At 27.7% G+C, this 21,692-nt stretch overlaps 1 protein-coding gene and 1 long non-coding RNA gene across 3 annotated transcripts; both read right to left on the bottom strand.

The window, feature by feature from the left end:
• Positions 1 to 3,559: 3,559 nt before the first annotated feature.
• LOC136085127 (uncharacterized) lies at positions 3,560 to 5,598 on the bottom strand. Its single transcript, XR_010641103.1, has 2 exons — positions 4,094 to 5,598; positions 3,560 to 3,742 (listed from the first exon to the last, which is right to left on the bottom strand). It is a non-coding gene; the product is annotated as an uncharacterized LOC136085127 (long non-coding RNA).
• A 4,186-nt stretch (positions 5,599 to 9,784) lies between these two features.
• Positions 9,785 to 20,825, bottom strand: LOC136084856 (uncharacterized). Of its 2 annotated transcripts, none has more exons than XM_065806017.1 (3): positions 20,730 to 20,825; positions 12,853 to 13,114; positions 9,785 to 12,115 (listed from the first exon to the last, which is right to left on the bottom strand). In XM_065806017.1, exon 3 carries the CDS (start codon positions 11,130 to 11,132, stop codon positions 10,101 to 10,103), a length of 1,032 nt encoding a protein of 343 aa, XP_065662089.1. In that variant the 5' UTR covers positions 11,133 to 12,115; positions 12,853 to 13,114; positions 20,730 to 20,825; the 3' UTR covers positions 9,785 to 10,100. The 2 variants fall into 2 exon arrangements, with proteins under 2 accessions (XP_065662089.1, XP_065662090.1); XM_065806018.1 differs by having other exon boundaries at positions 9,819 to 11,986; positions 12,058 to 13,114; positions 20,730 to 20,750.
• Positions 20,826 to 21,692: the final 867 nt, after the last annotated feature.

Genomic DNA, 21,692 nt, shown 5'->3' with positions numbered 1-21,692 from the left:
ATCGAACATTCAAAAATACTACGTTGATACTATAATGATGAGTTGTTTTAATAATATTAATAATGGTTCATGTTTTATTTACCTGATTAAGTCAATTTAAAAATAAAATTTTATGTTATCTTTTTAAATTTCCTTGTTTTATTTGAAACGCTTCTAACAGCTGGTACTTAAAAAAAAGTATTTTCATAGGCTGACGTAATAAACCCATTGAGTTCATATAAGTAACTATGTATTGCGGTTTCTATCTATTGTAATAGAAGTGCATGACGATTTCGTTGATACACAAAATATAAAAAAAAAAAATAGTTACTTCTTTTTGCAAAATTTATGTTAGTATTTAAAACCTACGATAGGTGTCGACTCACGGTAGGTGTGGAAACGACCCTATTTTTAAACTTCGAATATTTATGTTTAAAATTAAGCAGGATTTTTTGATATTCCAGATAGAACGCTTTAACACATCGTGCAAACTCCGATCCCCCAAAATGAGAGGGATGTAAATTTTGCATGGTCATAACTTTTGTAATTTACAATATTTTTCAAAAATTAAAATCTGTCGATAAATTTAAATTTCGTTTTAGATGGTAAAGTTGAAAATTTTACTACGTTAGTTCCCTCAAGTATGGGCAGGGGGTTTTGCCTCTGTCATCCCAATATTTTACAAGGCCTCCTCATTTGACATAGGTATAAACAAACTTATGTTTAAAGTTTGCACGATGTGTGAAAGTGTCCTATCTGGAACATCAAACAATCCTGAGGGAGCCCATACTTAACACAATCAACCAGCTTTTCTATTGATTAGCTGGTTAATTGTGATAAACTAGGAAGTCGAAGAACGTAATTTTAAATTGAACCCTCCCCCCCCCCCATACGCTTTTTGAAGACCTCCCCACTATGAGCGTGCGTGCTTTATGGACGACCCCTTATAAACAACTACCAAAAATATGTTGTTGACATGCTATGCAAAGCAAGGTATCCATAGCAAGCAAAAAAATTAGCCTCATATGAATTGTGAATCTGTTTTTAATACATACGCCCAATATTGTGTACTTAGTGCAAATAAAATACTGTAAAAACAACATAAATGTTAAAATGGGTGGTTGCTATGCAAAATTAACTACCATAGCAACCAAGTTAAAACATATATAAAATCTGAACGGGGATTTAAGGGGACGACCAATCAATGGAAACTCGATTGAAGCATTATATATCTTAAATAAATATTAGACAGCACATGGCAAATTGTGGTAACGTGGATGTAATTAAAATATACACGGACATAAATTACATATATATATATATATATATATATATATATATATATATATATATATATATATATATATATATATATATATATATATATATATATATATATATATATATTTAATTTCAATATTTAAGTGCTCAGAGTCCTGGTATCAAAGGGATTTAATAAAAATAAATTATCAATAAATTTCTCCTAATAATATATAGAAACTAAAACTAAATAAGTTTTCAAGGTTAGACGACTAAAATTTTTTCCATTTTGTCCACCTCACTGCGCAACGCGACGAAATAAGAATTATTAATTATTTTTACGTAATTCATTTTGTTAACGAAAAGGCGCCAACTTTAGAAAATATATATATAATTAACTTACGTTACACTAATTTAAAATAAAAATGTGCTTTAACTAAGCATCGTTATTCAAAATTTTAAATGTAAAAACTTAACATTTCATATTTTTTTCCATATTTAATGAAAAAAACTTAAGTTTTTAGGCTAAATTTTGGAAGAAACAAAACTTAATCATGTTTTTGTTAACTTCTTCCGTTATTTTCTTAAAATATGTATACTTCATAAAGTATAAAATTTGACCATCAACAATTTGAACATACTAGCTCAATTTTTACGCTAATGAATTCCGATTATGCAAATAAATTCATGGTTAATATAACATTTTACAACGATAATTTTTTTTATTATGCGACAATCAGAAAAACCGTAACTTTCGGAAGCATAAAAATGACTTGAATAAATTAAATTTAGTACTAAAGGTATATTTTAAATAAACTTTCATTTGTCTACATCAATATTCATTTGCTAAAAGTTAACGAAAAAGAGAATAAAATTTGACTATTTTTTTATTTTCCGTCGTAGAATGGCCCATATATAAATATATATATATATATATATATATAAATATATATATATATATATATATATATATATATATATATATATATATATATATATATGTATATATATATATATATATACATATATGTATATATATATATATATATATATATATATATATATTTATATATATATATATATATATATATATATATATATATATATATATATATATATTTGAATGAAAGTCAAATTTCTTTTAAATTTTCACTGAAATGTCAAAAAGTTGATTACAAATCTAAAAACAAATGAACTTTAACACTTTAACAAAATTTAAGCAATCTAATCTTAAAAGTCCATTTAATTAAAATAAGCGTGTGTAAAAGAATCCTGACAGAAAAAAAATTATTTAGTAAATCATGTTTACTTGTTGGTTTTCGACCTGAAATTTATCGATCAATGAGCTTACATAGACATTCAATAGAATTAAGGTCAGGACTTTGCTAAGGCTAACGGGTGACAACTAAAAAACGAGACTGGATTTAAAGACACATATCTCTTTAAAGAAGTAAGATAAAACAAAGAGGAAAAATGTTGAAGAAAGTATTTTTGTTCTAGTTTTTAAATATATAAGCAGTTGTTTTCAATTAAGCCATTTCTTTTGACTTTATCAACTAGGCCTGGTATAGACTGAGCTAGGCTCCGTATGAGCTCAATATCAATTTTATTAAGGCAATACTTGATTCTAGAACTTAACTTTTTAAGATTTTCTGCATGCCAATTATTCTTGTAGACAAAGCCTTTTAAAATACTCCAAAAATTTTCGATAGGACAACATTCTGGCAAGTTTGCTGGGTCCCAGTGAAAAAGCGCACATGGGATACGCGTGGATTTTTTCCACATGTAACCCATGTGGGGATTATTATTTTGTCCCATGTGGGTTTCATATGGTAAATCCCACATGGATTCCATATGGTAAATCCCATATGGGATACGCGTGGGTTTTTACCATATGTAACCCAAATGGGGATTATTATTTTGTCCCATGTGGGTTTCATATGGTAAATCCCACATGGGTTTTATGTGGTAAATCCTAGATGGGATTTAGGTGGAAAATACTACATGTTATAGATCTTAAATGCCACATATTTTAATCCAAATGGTTTAAAAGTAGTCTATACTAGACAAATGAAAGTCCGAATGCTTCTATGATAATTTTTAAAATTCTTTTAATTTAAAAATTACTTAAATACTAATTTAAAATTAATCATCGAAGCTTTCAGAGAGGCTTAACTTAATCTGGTATTTGCTACTTTATCCCATTTGGTATTCAAAACGTGTAGCATTTTTGATCTTTTACGTGTGATGTTTTCCACCTATAACCTATGTGGGATTTACCTTAAACTATTATGACGAAATTTTATAAAATTAAAAAACGTGTTGCAAAATGAATTTATTTAAAAATAAATGCTATTAATCAATAGATCCAAAACGAATATTAAAAATATTATTTTTTCTTTTGCGATTTACACGTCGTTTTTTGTCAATTGAATTAATTAAATCGCTTCGGCTTGTATAATACCAAGGTTTTTAGTATCTTCTAACTTTCTTCAAACATTTTCTAAAAAAAAATAATATAAATACAAATATATATAAATATAAATATATATATATATATATATATATATATATATATATATATTTATATATATATATATATATATATATATATATATATATATATATATATATATATATATATATATATATATATATATATATATATATATATATATATATATATATATATAGAAAGAGAGAGAGAGAGAGAGAGACACAGAGAGAGAGAGAGACAGAGAGAGCAATTTTAATAAGGAACCTTATTAGTCGAGCAATTTTAATTATTAGCCAGTTTGAAGTCATTAATGACTACAATATTTCACAAATAATTATTTCCTAATTTATTACTTACAATGACTAACGTATTATGCGTAATTGAACACATATTATGCGTAATGAGCTTGAACCCATGAGGAGAATCCTGAAAAAAAGTGATCAATAAGGATAAGTAGTTAAACAAAAAAACAAAAACAAAAATGTAAAAACCTACTTTTTCAATGATGTAGACTTCTATAATAACAGGCCTTGATATCGCGCAAAATGCCGTAAAAACTGAAGGCCGATTAAACTTTTACTTTTACTTATATTGATATATTTTTATATTAGGTAGGGTGTAATGGCAGTCTATGTTTTCTAATAATAATCTCTAGTAAAAACGAAAATATAAAACCAAAAAATTGTTAAAGGATAATCATGCTTTTCGTATTTCAAATTTCATTAAGAATATTTATGTAATATTAAATAGTATCAATAACAAGCAGAACCATAACAAAGTATATATCTATATATTAGAAAGATAACTGTATTTTTAATTTTTTTTGCTAAAAATGGTAACAATAAAAATCACCAACAATAAAAAACACCAACAAAAGTTGATTCAAGAAAAAAAAGTTTTATCAATATATCTCAACAGGGTTAAAGTCCTTATACTTGGCAACTTGTAGTCAATACACAAACAATCATATAAACTTCGTCGCATAGCAAAATACTCAAATGCTCTACATATAATATCTGAAGTATATAAAACTTCACCAACGTTAACTTTTCTCATAGCATTAAGGTGTTCGAATAGAATATTTGACTGAAGCGAACTTTCTTTATTTTCTAAAAATCTAACTGCTTCAAATAAAGCTGATTTTGTTTTTATTAACTTTAATTTGTTTACAGCTAAATATGAAATATTACAAGTTGTGCCATTATGGTTAGCTACAAATGAATAATCATTGAAAATTACTAAAATAAATAATGGAGCACCAAGTTTGTACATTTTTGATTGTATGTGCAAACTTTTTTTATTAAGCTGGAAAACAATAACATCGTTATTATCACTTAACAAAGATTGAATATCGTCAAATATAAGTTCATCCTCTTTTAGAAAATCATTTATCTCATCTGGTAAAATGCTTTGAAAACCGCTTGAAGTTACATTTTTTCTAACTTTACTTGCTGGTGTGGCTAAACAACTAGGCGGAATATTTTAAAAACAGATGGTGGATTTAAAGGTCGTTGCTTACCATATTTGCTTTCAAAAGGTGCTTCATTTGGCCAATGCAGTTGACATAATGCTGTATAGTCTGTAACAATAAAACCAGTTCTTGGGATAGCTTTACTACATCTTTTTCTCTCCTCTAGATTCTTCGGGAATTTATAAATTGATATTTTTGTCGTAGTTGAGTATTGATATTTTTGTTGTAGTTGTAATTGATATTGTAGTTGTAGTTGTATAAATTGATATTTTTGTTGTAGTTGAGATAGTTCGACTTGCAAAAAGATACACAGCATTTTAAAGGCATTTCAAGGCATTTTAATTATTAAAAAAACTTATTGTTAGTTTGACAATATAATTACCTTACAATGTTAACGCCTTGAACCTTACAACGTTATCGTCTTGATGTTGGGCTATCTAATTTATAAACCAATCAAATTTTAAAGATTTATTAAAAAAGCGTGAACACAAACTTTCGTCAAATGTTAAAAGATGAAAATGTAAACACAGTATTAAAAATTGGCCTTCAGTTTAACAACTTTGTTGAGCGATATCAAGGCCTGTTATTATAGAAGGCCGCGGTCACACATAATATAATATTCTGAAACTAATAAACAAACATGATCGAGTGTACGGGAGAAATACTCCTATTGAATTATAAAAATCCCGTATCCGCGTCCCGCATTGCGCATAGAACTGTGATAATTTTACGTAAGTTATTTTTTGTAAACAGCATGCGTAATTTATTTAATGATATATTAAGAATATTCTTATTCTTATTATATCATTTATTTAAAATATTTTTCAAAATATAGCCTAAACCATAATAGTTTTTTAATTATAAAAAATATCCACATTTTATATTGGATATTTTATTGAGGAGATTTTTTAGAATTAAAACAAAAAAATGCAAAAAAACTTTTTTTCTCTATTTTTTTGTAGAATCTTTTTTGAAGAGATTATTTTTTCTTTAGGCAAAAGTTTTGTTTATTTGTTTGTTAGAAGGGGCGGAGATAGGAGGGAGATAGGGGCGAACGTTATACCGTGGATACTCTACTTTTTGTATATCTATAGAAGAGAGTGGTCTAAAACGGGCCTCTCTGTTGAGACAGGCCCCCATCTCATCTAATCTTATGCTTAGCCAAATATTATTGAAACTTAACATTAGTATGTTGTTCAGCTAACCATAAGAAAACTATCGGAAAGAAAAAAGCCCTGTTCCACCCTCACTGTTAAAATTTTTTTTAATCTATTCTTTTATAAGCAATATTGAAAATAATGTTTTTAACAAAATGTTGATCAGATATTATAAAAAGGTAACAACAAGAGGAGTACCGGATATGATATATTTGATATAATAAATAATTGTATTTCATATATCTGGCCGAATATATCACTATAATATCCAACCGGATATATCATATGAATCGATGTATACAAAAACGTTCCAAGTCATAAAAACTGTTTTTTCGGGGAACGAGAAAAAACTTATTAAATCCAAAATTATAACTTTGATAATTTCAAAAAATAAATTTGGGTGCTTTTTGACATCTTTAAGTATTAGATTTGTTAAAAAATATATCAAAATTTGTGATATTTATATGTGTTATACATAGTTAAAGTTGTCTGACTTAAAAATAGTTTTTATGACTTATAACGTTTTTGTATACATCGATTCATATATCTTAGATAATCTCTTATTCCACCTGTACACATGTTGTTATGCTGTAGTAGTTTCTATGACTCAGTTACAGAAGAGCTTTGAGCACATTCTGTCTCAATTGAGTTTACTTCGAGTGTCAAATTTCTAATATGGTTAAGAAACAGATGGTTATTTATTATTAAAATATAAGTAACTGTCAGTTTTTGATTAAAACTCGGGTTTTATACAGGAATTAAATAAGGAAACCATTTTAAGCTAACACTAGGGCCCCTGTGAAAATGAAATGGGCCCCTGGCATCTCTCTTTTTATCGGTTGCTTCTTAACGTACGGTATATATGCACCTTTAATTTTCAGATAACAAATTGTAGAGCATAAATTATATATCCTTAAAAAAAATTGTTTTTAGGTTTGTGTGTGCGAGGCTAGTTGATTATACCATTTTTTGAAAAGGGGGATATTTTAGACCACTCTCCCCAAATATTTAACAAACCACGTTGTTTAAAAACTGAAACAAATTAGACCTATTAAACAGGCTATTTAAAAATGATATGATATTTTATTAAATTTGTTAAGTTAATGCCTGATTTAAAACTTAAAAAACAACTAGAATTAGACAGGTCCGTACCGAGCCAACTTAGCGCTTCGGGAAAGCAAGAAAAATTGTGCTCCCTTCCTCTTAAAAAAATTAAATGTTAGCGTCTTAAACTCTGACATAATTTTTATTTAAAGAGAAGGGGGTGCAATTTATCTCATTTACAAAACAAAAGAGCGCTCTTTTGTTCACTAAATGAGCTTTTATTAATTAGAGTTTATGTAAGGAGGCGGAATTTAAACTATTTTTCGTATCAACATCAAAGAGACCAAATTTATGCGCCCTCGGCCGCGGCCGGCCTCGCCCTCAGTACGGCCCTGTAATTAGAATAGAATGGAACTAGATTTTTCATGTCATTTAATGTTTTTAAAACGACTTGTGGCTATGAAAATAGCCGTTTTTTAAACTTGATAGGGTTGTATCATTGACTTTGGAAAGTATCACTGACATCCGCATTTTTGATTGAAATGTGGGCACACTCGCAATGATACCATTGTGGACATTTTGTGCATTGCACTCAATCGTTCTTTTTAGAGGATGTGTTCTTGCAAATCTGTAATAATAAAATATTAAATGTCATCCTTGTAATCACTACTACAATATCTATTACTACATCAATTTCTCAAATTTTATAGACAGCTATAATTTAGATATAACTGTAAACAACTCAAAGAAACAAAGAAACATGTGGTTATAAGGATAGGACCTAAAATGTAACAACGGTATACATTTATTTTTCGCCAACCAAATCGCATTTAATTCAAAGTGGACGAACAAAATAGTAAAGGAACAGGTTATTCTCTAATACAATATTGGAATAAAAATTTTAGCTTATTATTATGTTAAAATAAAACAAACACTTGCCCTGCAAATATAGTACAAACGTTCAAAACCACCTTCAAGGTTCTTTAAACACCTACCGCATAAAGTATCGTATAAATATTTACGAAATTGTACTTCATTAAATGAATCATTGATATTTTTTTCTGAAGACACAATTTTAAAGAAAGTTAAATAAAAAATTCGTGTAATGATGCATTTTTAAATAGTCGCAGACAAATTATAAGTTATGCAAACTATAATTAACAATCATAATTTAGTGAACAATTACAGAATTAAATTTATAGTTAATAATGCATAAATGAATTTATATATGCAATTAATTAAATATAAGCAACATAATAAAAAATTAGTCATAAAATCAACAAATAAAAAAATACTAATAAATAAATATTACACAAGATGCACTCTGTATGCAGAATGCATATTGTGTAAAAATAATGATACCTTCACAAAGTTGTATTGCATAATAGCATATGTAAACACCACAGTTGTAACTATCCTTCTGTAAACAATGACTTGGGGCTGAAATGACGGTTGGGTTTAAAATGTTAAATTTTAGTCGAAAAAGATCTTTAGCAACAGCAATCGATTTATTGTGTGTTGATCCACTCCATTGCAATATTATGCCAAATTATTTGGCATAATATTGCAATGGAGTGGATCAAGTACAGTTACTTCTTTTTTTACAACTTTTAGATATATTAAAACCCAATGAGAATTAGTTGGGTTAAAAGGAATAAGGACTTGTTCTATAACTTTAGTATCAACGTCTCTCCATAAAAGCCGTAAACTTTTTGAACAGCTTAAAGCTAATGCTTCAGTAGGATCCAAATATTTCATTGAAGGGTACCTTTTTTCTAATTAATAAAGAAAACTTCCTATGACTTCATCTTGAAGCCAGCCTTTTTGAAAACCTGGAGTGCTTTTTTTTAAATTAAAGGAAATGTCAGATGGTATATTGTTTTCTAATGTCAAAAGGGAAATAAAAGATATTTGGTGAGAGCCATGTCTAAATATATCAATAAATAAAAAAAATAAAAAAATAAAAATATATATATAAATATATATATATATATATATATATAAATATATATATATATATATATATATATATATATATATATATATATATATATATATATATATATATATAAACAAACACACATATATACAAATAATTTATATTTTACACACAAATATAACTAATATACTGAAGGAAATAAAGTTTATTGTTTTATTTACTGTCTAATATATAATCCAAGATATTCATAGAAAAATTAAATAGTAGCAAGTATTTGAAAATGTATTTAAATAGTAATGAGAATGTTGGTAAAGTCACAAGTTTTCAATCTTATCGCATATTATTGTACTTTGTTTATCATGAATTAGATCAACAAGTTGCTGAGACAATTTCAGAACTATCTCTTCTTTTTGGTTTTGAGCAGGATATTGATATGGTTTTGTTTCCTTTTTCCTATTTTCTTTTCTTGTTCTCTTAAATTTATTAGGCTGCCATTGATTATCCAACTTCTTATTTGGTTTAAAATTTAAAAGGTTATTGTGTGGCTTTACAGGTATCTCAATTGAATTCATATTTTTGATGGCTTCAGCTTGACTGATCATGTCTTCCAGTTGTCTGTTCATTGAAGGAAGTTACAAACTTATTATCATGGGATGAGAAATTAATGTAGATATTTCATCAATATTTTTTTAAAACCTTTCAGTCTCATTAATAAATGTTTGCGATTTTTGCTTCACTTGATTATTACCAGTATTAACAGCTAAAGATACTTTTGTGCAGTTTTTTTTCTTGAGTTCTTAAAAGAAATGATCGTAACTTATGAACATGCTTGCAAAGGATTACGATGTCATTACAATTACACCTATATAAATGCTGACACAAACCATTACAGGCGGGATTTAGACATGATTCTAAACACAAACTTTCCTTACAAGTGTCGGTTAGAATGTCATTATTATATGTTACATCTTTTGATTGACTTTTAATTGTGTACTGAGTTAATGAACATTTAACAATACATTTATCTGAAATCAACATTCCTTTTTCATGTCTTTTTTTGTACTTTTTTGGGAGAGATATTGTTCCAAGATAAATGGTGTCTCTTTTGTGGCGCCAATAACTATCTTCCTCGATTGTTAAAAGTAAATTGATTAAATCGTCTAACCTTTTATTAGGTCGTCTTTCCATATAAACTGTTTTCAATTTGTTATGAAATGACTCACATAACATATTAGTATCTGTGTCAGCATGTTGAAAGTTGCGATAACAAGAAGCCCATTTTATATGTCGAGGTGCATAGTATGTAACAAAGTAACTAATGAAGTTAGGGCATTTATGTTCATATGCCTTTACAAAACCATTCATAGTTGATAAAAAAACATCAGGGTTTTTTTTGTCAATGATTGTCTCTAAGATCCTAAAAACTTCTTCTTGTAAATTAGATGGACCAACTAAAGGAAGTTTATTGTGCCATGCACGTTTTACATGCCATTTGCATAGCAAGTGGCGCACATCTCCAAAAACATTATTAAAAGAATTCCAGCCTGACAAATCATCATCTGTCATAACAGCATTAACTTTTACAGAATGATTGCATCTCCTTTTTATTTCCTCTAAGAATGGTGTTATGGTTTGTTCATCTGCATGGTTAGAAATAAGAAAAGCTACTGGATAACCCCTTTTAAAATCATCTCGAACTAGCAAATTTACAAGAGGAAATGCATACTGATTGGTGCAGTGTGTAGCATCAATACAAACAATTTGCGATAAATGCTTTTTAAACATTGATAGTTGATGCTTTGTTTGTATACCAACCACAAAGGAATCCTTATTAAGGTCAAAGTAACAGTTTGCTGTCCTTGTGGCTTATAAACCAGAATGCTATTAAAATCTTCAGACTTCAACTTTTGAACAAGTAAAAAAGTTGAAATGCTATCATCAGGGCGAAGCCGACATCCCTTTTTTACTGCTCTGTTGATATCAGAAATATTCTTTTTTGTAAGAAGATGTGATTTAGTTAAAACAGTATCTTCATCATTTCTATTTTGTCTGTCTCCAAAACTTTCCCTAAGATAGGTTGGTACATGGTATTTGTAATACTAACACTGTGGTTATGAGTTTTGATATACTGCACATTTGTGACACCATTTTTGTTTACTGTAACAATCATTCTGGCAGGGCAGAAAGCACCTGATTTAACACTCCCTCTGTAGTACCTTTTATTAGTTTTTCTTGCTGGTTCACTAACAGAGTGATGCGGTTTAGAATGACCATCATTTTGACAAATGAAATAACTTGTTTTTACACCTTTTTTTATATTTTTTCCAGTGAAAAAACTACCACTTTGTTTACTGAAAAAAACATAACTATTAAGTTCCTCCTTTTCCTTCCATGCTAAAAATTCAGATTCTGATAAAAAATTGTAGGTTTCTTTGGAAAATATACCTTCATGACATTCCTCTATGTGTTTAACAAGTTTGACTTTTTGAAAAAATACTTGGCCGCAGTCTTGATAGTGAAATGGAGTTCTTTTATCTTTGGATTGATCATCTCTAAAAATGGTTTTATGTACCTGTAAAGCATGTCTTTTCATATTATCTTTTCTTGTAAATGACATCATACAAGCAGAACACATTAAACTAAAAACAACAAATTTTAATCAAGTCTTTATATACTTTAGTTACTTATTGACATCAATTAAGTATTTTACCTGGGTTTTTTTAACTGAATTTCTGTTAAACTATTCAATGGATCGATTGATGACAATGCTGAAAAAAAAATAATGTAATTTTTGTTTTTAATTCACCACAGAGAACCACTAAAAAGTTTCATAATATCAACAAAATGGTTCTTTTAACTATTTAATTTTAAAAAGGGGTGATTTACTCTCATATGAAAAAAATCCTTGAAAGAGGAGATTTGTTTAAAAAAAACTTGACAAAAGTAAAACTTACTCTTATAACAGAAACTTTAAAAAGGGGAAAATTACTCTTATATGAAAAAAATCATTAAGAGAGGAGATTTACTCTTTTAAATAAAACTTGACAAAAGTAAATATTACTCTTACAACAAAAACTTTAAAAAGGGGAGAATTACTCTTCCACACCGCCAAATAGTTTAATTTTATTAATAAAATCATTCTCTTTAATAATTTAATTTTGAAAAGAGGAGAATTACTCTCATATAAAAAAATCCTTAAAAGAGAAGATTTATTATTTTAAAAATAACCTGATAAAAGTAAAACTTACTCTTAAAACAAAAACTTTAAAAAGGGGAGAATTACTCTTACCACAGAACACCACCAAAAAGGTTCATTTTATCAATGCAATTGTTCTTTTTAACTATTTAATTTTGAAAAGGGGAGAATTACTCTCATATAAAAAAATCCTTAATTTAAGGATTTTTTTATATGAGTTTTAAAGCTTATAAGAGGAGATTTACTTTTTTATGGGACTTACTCCCACTATCGATATTACATAACAACTCAAAAAACTAAAAACCCTACCTTCATGAGGATTTATTTCTGCAGTATTAACAAATGATAATTTATCACTAAGCTTGTTAAACATTTATTTGTTTTCACAATGATTTTAATTTCACAATAAGTTTATTTACTTTAACAACACCAGGAATTCAAAAACTTTACTATTCACGACAAATTTTCACGACTAAAACATGCGGCAAACTTTATGCAGGTCAATTTACGGGCTAATGTTTACGTCGGGAGTATTTCTCCCCTACGTAAAATTCAACAAACATCTGAATTTCTATAAGTAAATTTATTTTTTGATCATTGCCTTCATATCCTATCTTATTTTCATATCATAATCTATTATGGAATTATTTATATAACATATCACAACAATATTATTAAATTTGTAATGTTCAAATATCATATGAACATTCTCTAACATTTTCATACGATATTTGAACATAGTTCTTGAGTATATTATCTGCAAACAATTGACTGATGCAAGTTCTAATGTTGTCAAAAACCAAGCATGCATGCATGGGACACTACAGTGTCCCACAAAGAAATGCAGGTTTGAAAGTCAAATTTTGTTTATTAAAAAAAAAATTAAAATAGGGGGGAGATAGAGAGGTTTCTGTAACTTTTTTTAGGCTCCAAAACTTTTAACTTTATATATAATAAGGTTCATAAAACTTAAGGGACTTACACAGTACATTGAGGAACAAAAACAGGATATTTACAGAAACTTTTAAACTTTTAATCTGGAGTACCACAGTGTAATTGGGAATAAAGTCTCTGGGTCCAGTATTCAAAGTAATATGATCTAAAGTAATATATAAATTAAATAAAATGCTTTAAAATGCATGCATTTATACATATAACTTCTGATAGTTAACTATATGTATAACTAGTTATACATAAAATTTATTATATAAACTTATTTTTTAAGGTTATGCTTGAACAAATTAGAACCAATTAATTCAAATTCAAGATTTAGTTCAAGTTCAAGTTATTTGTTCATTGTTTTTTCACTATTTTATATTTATTTGTTCAAATTTGTTAACTAGTACTAATTCTTACTACAGTAAGAATGTTTATAATTGTTGAACGTGATTTTATTAGTAACTTAATTTTACTATCAACATATTTTGACAACACTCTTTACATTTTAAATGATGACAGCTTTACTTTTCTATTGATGTTAAATTTATTACGTTTCAATAACTCAGATTGAATTTTACTGAATTATTGTAAGCTTTGTAGGGTTTGTTGTATCTTAAATGGTGTTGTAAATAAAGTAAAAATAATATAGATCTATATATATATATAATATATATATATATATATATATATATATATATATATATATATATATATATATATAGTATTTAGGCTATGGGATCATCCATAAATGATGCCAGTAGATAGAGGGGCAGTGTGAGTTTAACAATAATTGACAATGGGGAGGGGGTGTTGAGACCAAAATAATGTCAATTAGAAAATTGAATTAAAAAAAGTAAAATATTTTATTTAAAAAAAAAGTAAAACAATTTATGCTAGCTATGAGCAGGTTTTAGAGGTATTTACATCAACAATGTGGTCTAAAAACTTCTTGCTTTTGTTGCTTAAAACTGTAGAGGATCATAGGAAAAACAATTTAAATTCAGAAATCAGCTTGCTTATCTGAAAGAACAATTTATGCTTTTTTTTTTACTTTTAAAGGGTGAAGTTGTTCAATAAACTGGGTCATCATCTGACATCATTATGCATAAACGATTTAGGTAAAATAAGTAATCAATTTGCCATATTTCTCTTTAGAAAGTGTAAGAAAAAAGCATTGTTATGCTGAGAACCTACCTATTGAGCAAGCTTTGACCACCTATTTTATAAATTTGAGAGACAGAAGTGGAAGTGCGAATCGCAAAAGAACTAATAACAATGCTCTAAATTGATTTTAACTTTGTAGACTAACATTAATAGAGTATTTAGTAATAATAAATGAAGTTTACATGATTTTTATAATTTGTGTTCATTTCCATTAATTATCAGTTGTCAGTCTCCATTTTATAAAATGAATTAAAAAACTATTTATTTATAGTATAATGATAATACATAAATACTAGTTTCCTAATGCTATTATCATCACAATGTTAATGGTAATTGTTTTAAAGTGAAATTTTGTATCAATTTTATTGTTTTAATGTTATATATATATATATATATATATATATATATATATATATATATATATATATATATATATATATATATATATATATATATATATATATATATATATATATATATATATATGTATATGTATATATGTATATGTATATGTATATGTATATGTATATATATATATATATATATATATATATATATATATATATATATATATATATGTATATGTATATATGTATATGTATATATATATATATATATATTATATATATATATATATATATATATATATATATATATATATATATATATATATATATATATATATATATAAATATAAATATATATATATATATATATATATATATATATATATATATTATTTTTACTTTATTTACAACACCATTTGATATACAACAAACCCCTACAAAGCTTACAATAATTCAGTTAAGATTCAATCTGAGTTATTGAAACGTAATAAATTTAACATCAATAGAAAAGTAAAGCTGTCATCATTTAAAATATTAAGGTTGTTGTCAAAATATGTTGAAAATAAAAATAAGTTACTAATAAAATCACGTTCAACAATGATAAACATTCTTACTGTAGTAAAATATAGTACTAACTGATAAACTTGAACAAATAAATAAAAAATTAGGGTCATTCCATGCCAAGTGGTGCAAAGGTCCCTCATGGACCATCTCAGATTTTATTGAAATTTTTTGATTTTGTACATATATATGTTAAAAACATGTTTTAAAAATTTTAGATCAATATCTAATATGGTTCTTGAGAAAACGCTATTTAAGTAGTGGGCTATTTTGCATAAAATTTCACTCTACAAGAAAAAAGGGTTTTTTCATCATTTTTAACAGCCAATAACTTTTGAACAAGTTAGTTTTATACTTCAATTATTATAAGATAGCAAGTGTGCTGTGGATACTTTGAAAAAAGAAAAAAATATTATTTCTGGCATCTTAACTTTTTCCATAATGGCGGGCTAAAGTTGATTTTTTTGTTTTAAGAATAAGTTTTTTTGTGATTTTAAAGACCTTAATCTTAAAAACTAGTTACAAAGTTAATACAAATCAAATTGCCTGCTGATCTACATGTGGTGGATAAACATTTTTAAAAAAATCAGTTGATTAAAGAGCTGCATTCAAAAGTTATAGGTCTCCAAAATGAGTCAGATCGAGATTTTCGTAAAATTGATCTGTGATGCAAAGCATCTGTTACCTAAGATGCCATCTTATTTTTTTTTATAAAATTTTTTATACGCATCAATTAAAGACTGTTAATTAATAAAAACCAAAAAAATTAATGGGCGCTTATTTATAACCCCCAAAAGGTAGTCTCTATAAGTCAGGTAAATTTTCCATAAAAAATTATTACTTTTTAAAAGTTTAGTTATTGTTTCATTTAATTCTATATTACTAGTATGTCAATCTAAAAAGTACTAATAAAACCAAATAAATTGTTGTATTTTAGAACTAATTAATAATAAGTAATATGCCTGAGCTTTCTACTTGCTGTATTGGTAAAGCATTAAATGAACAGTGCTATCTATCTAATAAAAGTAAATGCTACCAAGAACTGTCTAAACTAAACCAAGAGCTTATTTCTTTGAGAAGCAAAATAAATCCCATAGATTTTATTTGTAGCTATCACGAAAAAGTTTACTTGTCGAGGTATGAGAATGAACATCGCAGGTATTGTTGTAATCCGTTGAACAAGCACGCAAAAAATGTGAAAAGTAAGTTTCAATATTTAATATCTTAATTTAATAAAAATACCTTAATAACACTAAATAAATAAATAAAAAAATATTTAATAATTATTTCCGTTATTTTTTAGATTCTCTTAGAGTTATCAGTCTTTCATATGCCAAAGATTTTGGTTTAATACCTGGTCAAAAAATTTGCACTAGTTGCAGAAAAGTTCTGAATTGCAAACATAATACAAAAGAAAATGAACTCCAAGAAAAAGAAATTTATGTTGACAACCATACATTAAAAGAAGATCTTAATTCAAGTATTGCAAGTTTTGGATGCTCACCTCTAAAACTTGTTCCAAAAAAAGATAGTTGCATATGGAAAGCGTAAAATTGATAGCGTAAGAGCTCATACACAAAAGGCTGTTGCCAATGTGCTAGGTTTAGAAATAGCTGCACTTTGTGGAATTGAATCACCCTCAAAAAAATGTTTGAAAAAAACAAACACAGATTTAGACAATATTATGACTCAAATTAAGTCAAAATTTGAAAAAACATTGTCAAATTCTGAAAAAATCACACTTCTTACACTCACTCCAGACAGTTGGTCAATAGAGAAAACTCAGAAGTTTTTTTTTACTTCAAAAAGATCTGTAGTACAAGCCAGAAAATTAAGTAAAAAAAGTGGAATACTATCAAAACCTTCTCCAAAATCGGGTAGAAAACTAAGCGAAGATGTAATTACAGAGGTTGTTCATTTCTACGAATGCGATGAATATTCAAGGGTTTGTCCAGGAAAAAAAGAGTTTGTTTCAGTTAAAGTAGATAGTAAAAAGCAACATATCCAAAAGCGCCTTCTACTAGTCAATATGAAAGAGCTACATATTGAGTTTAAAAAGAAATATAATTATCTTAAAGTTGGATTTTCAAAATTTTGTGAGCTAAGGCCCAAGTGGTGCATTCCTGTGGGTGGTGCTTCTGGTCTGCATGCAGTTTGTGTTTGCCAGTACCATCAAAATGTAAAGCTCCTAGTACAGAAAATTCCTGGAATTTCTGATTACAAAATCTTATTAAAATTAATGGTTTGTAGCATTGAAAATAGAGATTGTATGCTGCATAGCTGCGATAAATGTCCTGCTAAAAAGGTTTTGTTAGACTACATTGACACTTTGTTTACAGAAAAAGAAATTAGTGAAGTTAACTTTTATCAATGGCAAAAATCAAATTACCAATGTACTTTAGTACCAGCAACTCTAACTTTAGATGAATTTATTGAAATGGTTTATGAACAGTTAGATAGTTTACGAGTACATCATTTTACATCAAAAAGTCAAGCCACCTACTACCAACATTTGAAAACTAATTTAAAAGAAAATCAAGCTTTGGTTCTTTTTGACTTTGCAGAAAACTATAGTTTTCTAATACAGGATGCAGTGTATGGTTTTCACTGGAATAGCAGCCAAGCAACTGTGCACCCCTTTGTTGCGTATTTTATAAAAGATGGAAAACTCGATAGTCAAAGTTATTGTGTTATATCAGATCATCTGAAACATGGAACAGATGCTGTTCATTGCTTTATCGGTAATGTTATTGATAAACTTAAACAATTACAAACATTTGAACACATTATCTATTTTAGTGATGGAGCTGCATCACAATATAAAAATTACAAAAATCTTATCAACTTATGCTACCATAAACACGATTTTGACATGACTGCAGAGTAGCACTTTTTTGCAACATCGCATGGTAAAAGCCCTTGTGATGGTGTTGGTGGAACAGTGAAACGTCTTGTTGCACGAGCCAGTCTACAATCACTAAACGATCCTATTGACACACCAAGCAAAATGTACAGCTGGTGTGTTCAACACGTCAAAGGAATATCTTTTTTTTTTGTTGACAAAGTTTCAATAGAAACACATACTACAAACTTCAATTTGGAAGAGAGATATTGTTCTTGTTCGACAATACCTGGGACACAAAACCACCACAGTTTTATCCCAATGTCACTTACCTCAATAAAAATAAGAAGAGTCTCATTTGATATTATTTGCACTAATGTGGATTTTTCTACTTGCAGAATTTATATTAATAAAATTTCCAGTTACTCACCAGGAGAATATGTGGCCTGCGTTTACGATGCTCAATGGTATTTAGGAAATATTCTTAGTATTTCAGAAGAGCATCAAGATCTTAATATGAAATTCATGAATTCTTTATGTAACAAGTTTACGTGGCCATGCAGAGATGATCTTTGTTAGGTACCTCTAATGCATATTTTATGCAAAGTGCAATCTCTTAAAGTCCAGTCAAACAGTGGAAGATTTTATAGTATTGACTTAAAAGAAATCAATGAGATTATTTTATTATTTGAGAAATTTAACTTTTTGTAAATTTTATTATTTTTGTTTATTTTCTTAAAAACATTTTGTTTGTTTTTCATTAAAAAAATTATTGTATTATAAAGAGGGAGGGGACAGAGGGGAGGGGACTTTATCTATTGGGATTTAAAAGTTCTTTATCTAAAGGGATTAAAAGGCTTTAAGCATTGATATTTTTTAATTGATATTTTTTAATAAATAACATTATATAATTCAATGCATTTATTTATTATGTTAATTTCAGAATTTTATGGAAAATTTACCTGACTTATAGAGACTACCTTTTGGGGGTTATAAAGAAGCGCCCATTAATTTTTTTGGTTTTTATTAATTAACAGTCTTTAATTGATGCGTATAAAAAATTTTATAAAAAAAAATAAGATGGCATCTTAGGTAACAGATGCTTTGCATCACAGATCAATTTTACGAAAATCTCGATCTGACTCATTTTGGAGACCTATAACTTTTGAATGCAGCTCTTTAATCAACTGATTTTTTTAAAAATGTTTATCCACCACATGTAGATCAGCAGGCAATTTGATTTGTATTAACTTTGTAACTAGTTTTTAAGATTAAGGTCTTTAAAATCACAAAAAAACTTATTCTTAAAACAAAAAAATCAACTTTAGCCCGCCATTATGGAAAAAGTTAAGATGCCAGAAATAATATTTTTTTCTTTTTTCAAAGTATCCACAGCACACTTGCTATCTTATAATAATTGAAGTATAAAACTAACTTGTTCAAAAGTTATTGGCTGTTAAAAATGATGAAAAAACCCTTTTTTCTTGTAGAGTGAAATTTTATGCAAAATAGCCCACTACTTAAATAGCGTTTTCTCAAGAACCATATTAGATATTGATCTAAAATTTTTAAAATATGCTTTTAACATATATATGTACAAAATCAAAAAATTTCAATAAAATCTGAGATGGTCCATGAGGGACCTCATTAAAATTTGCACCACTTGGCATGGAATGACCCATTAACAAAAACAATGAATAAATAAGAACATTAACTTGAACTTTAACTAAATCTTGAATTTGAATTAATTGGTACTAATTTGTTCAAGCATAACCTTAAAAAATAAGTTTTTATAACAAATTATATGTATAACTAGTTATACATATAGTTAACTATCAGGAGTTATATGTATAACTATATGCATTTTAAAGCATATTATTTTATTTAAACATTACTTAGATCATATTACTTTGAAAACTGGACCCAGAGGCTTTACAAATTGAAAAGTTTCTGTAGATATCCTGTTTTTGTTCCTCAATGTAGTTCGTAAGTCCCTCAAGTCTTAAGGACCTTATTATATCTAAAGTTAAAAGTTTTGGAGCATAAAAAAAGTTACAGAAACCCATTTCCATCCTATTTTTTCTTTTTTTAATAAAGAAAATTGGGAATTCTTTGACTTTCAAACCTGCATTTCTTTGTAGGACACTGCAGTGTCCCATGCATGCAAGATTGGTTTTTGACAACATTTCAACTTGCATCAGTTAATTGTTTGCAAATAATTTACTCAAGATCTATATTCAAATAACTATTGTATTATCCTAATAATACGTCTATTTGCACAAATTTTAATCTTATTTCTATAAAGAAAGATAAAAATTATTCGTGGTACTTACATACTTGCATGCCATTCTCTTAATTAATATAAAATATTTTCATACAATATATACGTAACGCAATGCAATGTCGATTTAAAAAATTTTTTTTTAGTTTCCAGCTTTTAAATTAATTCCCATGCAAATCCCACAGGAAACCCACGTGGGATTTCCCATGTGTGTAAATACCATATGGTTCCCACATGTAACCCATGTGGGATTACCCACATGGGTTTAAGGTGACAAATTTCCATACGGATACCACATGGGAAAATCCGTCCCACATAAATCCCATCAATCCCACACGGAACCCACGCGGAACCCATGTGGGACGCGGTTTTATTTTTCACTGGGGTTATCCGCTTTCTCAACATAATGCACGTTTTCCTTGTTTAGGTACATGATTACTGTTTTTGCATAGTGAGATGATGCTAAATCTGGCCAGAATACATATGTACCATCTGAATGATACTTATTGATAAATGGAATAAGTCTCTTCTTAATACATTTGTTCAAATAGATTTTTTGATTTACAGCCAGTACACTTCGTACAAAATAACTTTGAGAAATTCCATTTTCAGAAAAAGCAATCCATAGAAGTAATTTCTTTTGAAACTTTTGTTTTGTTTGGTATTTAACTGTAGATGGAGTAGATTTTACATCACTAGTATAAAATATATCATTTCCATTGATACTGGAGTAATTTAGCGTGAAATAAGACTTATCGTTAATGATTGGTTTACGATTTTTGACGAATTTCTGACACAATTGACTGCACTTAGTTCTAGCTACTGCTTTTTGCTGGTCAGAACGTTTTGGAATCGTCATTTTTTTTCTTGATTTAATATTTGTTCTTTTTTTAATGTTTTACTAATGTGTTGCTGAATACAGTTGAACTTTTTAGCTGCCTGTCGTTGAGAAACTCCGTCTTTATGGTCAAACATGAGTTTGAGCCTTTCAATGTTTGTCCTGGTCATTTTTTTT

The sequence above is a fragment of the Hydra vulgaris genome, chromosome 09 (assembly GCF_038396675.1).
Source record: "Hydra vulgaris chromosome 09, alternate assembly HydraT2T_AEP".
Lineage (NCBI taxonomy): Eukaryota > Metazoa > Cnidaria > Hydrozoa > Anthoathecata > Hydridae > Hydra > Hydra vulgaris.
This window is presented reverse-complemented; position numbering and strand designations above follow the sequence as displayed.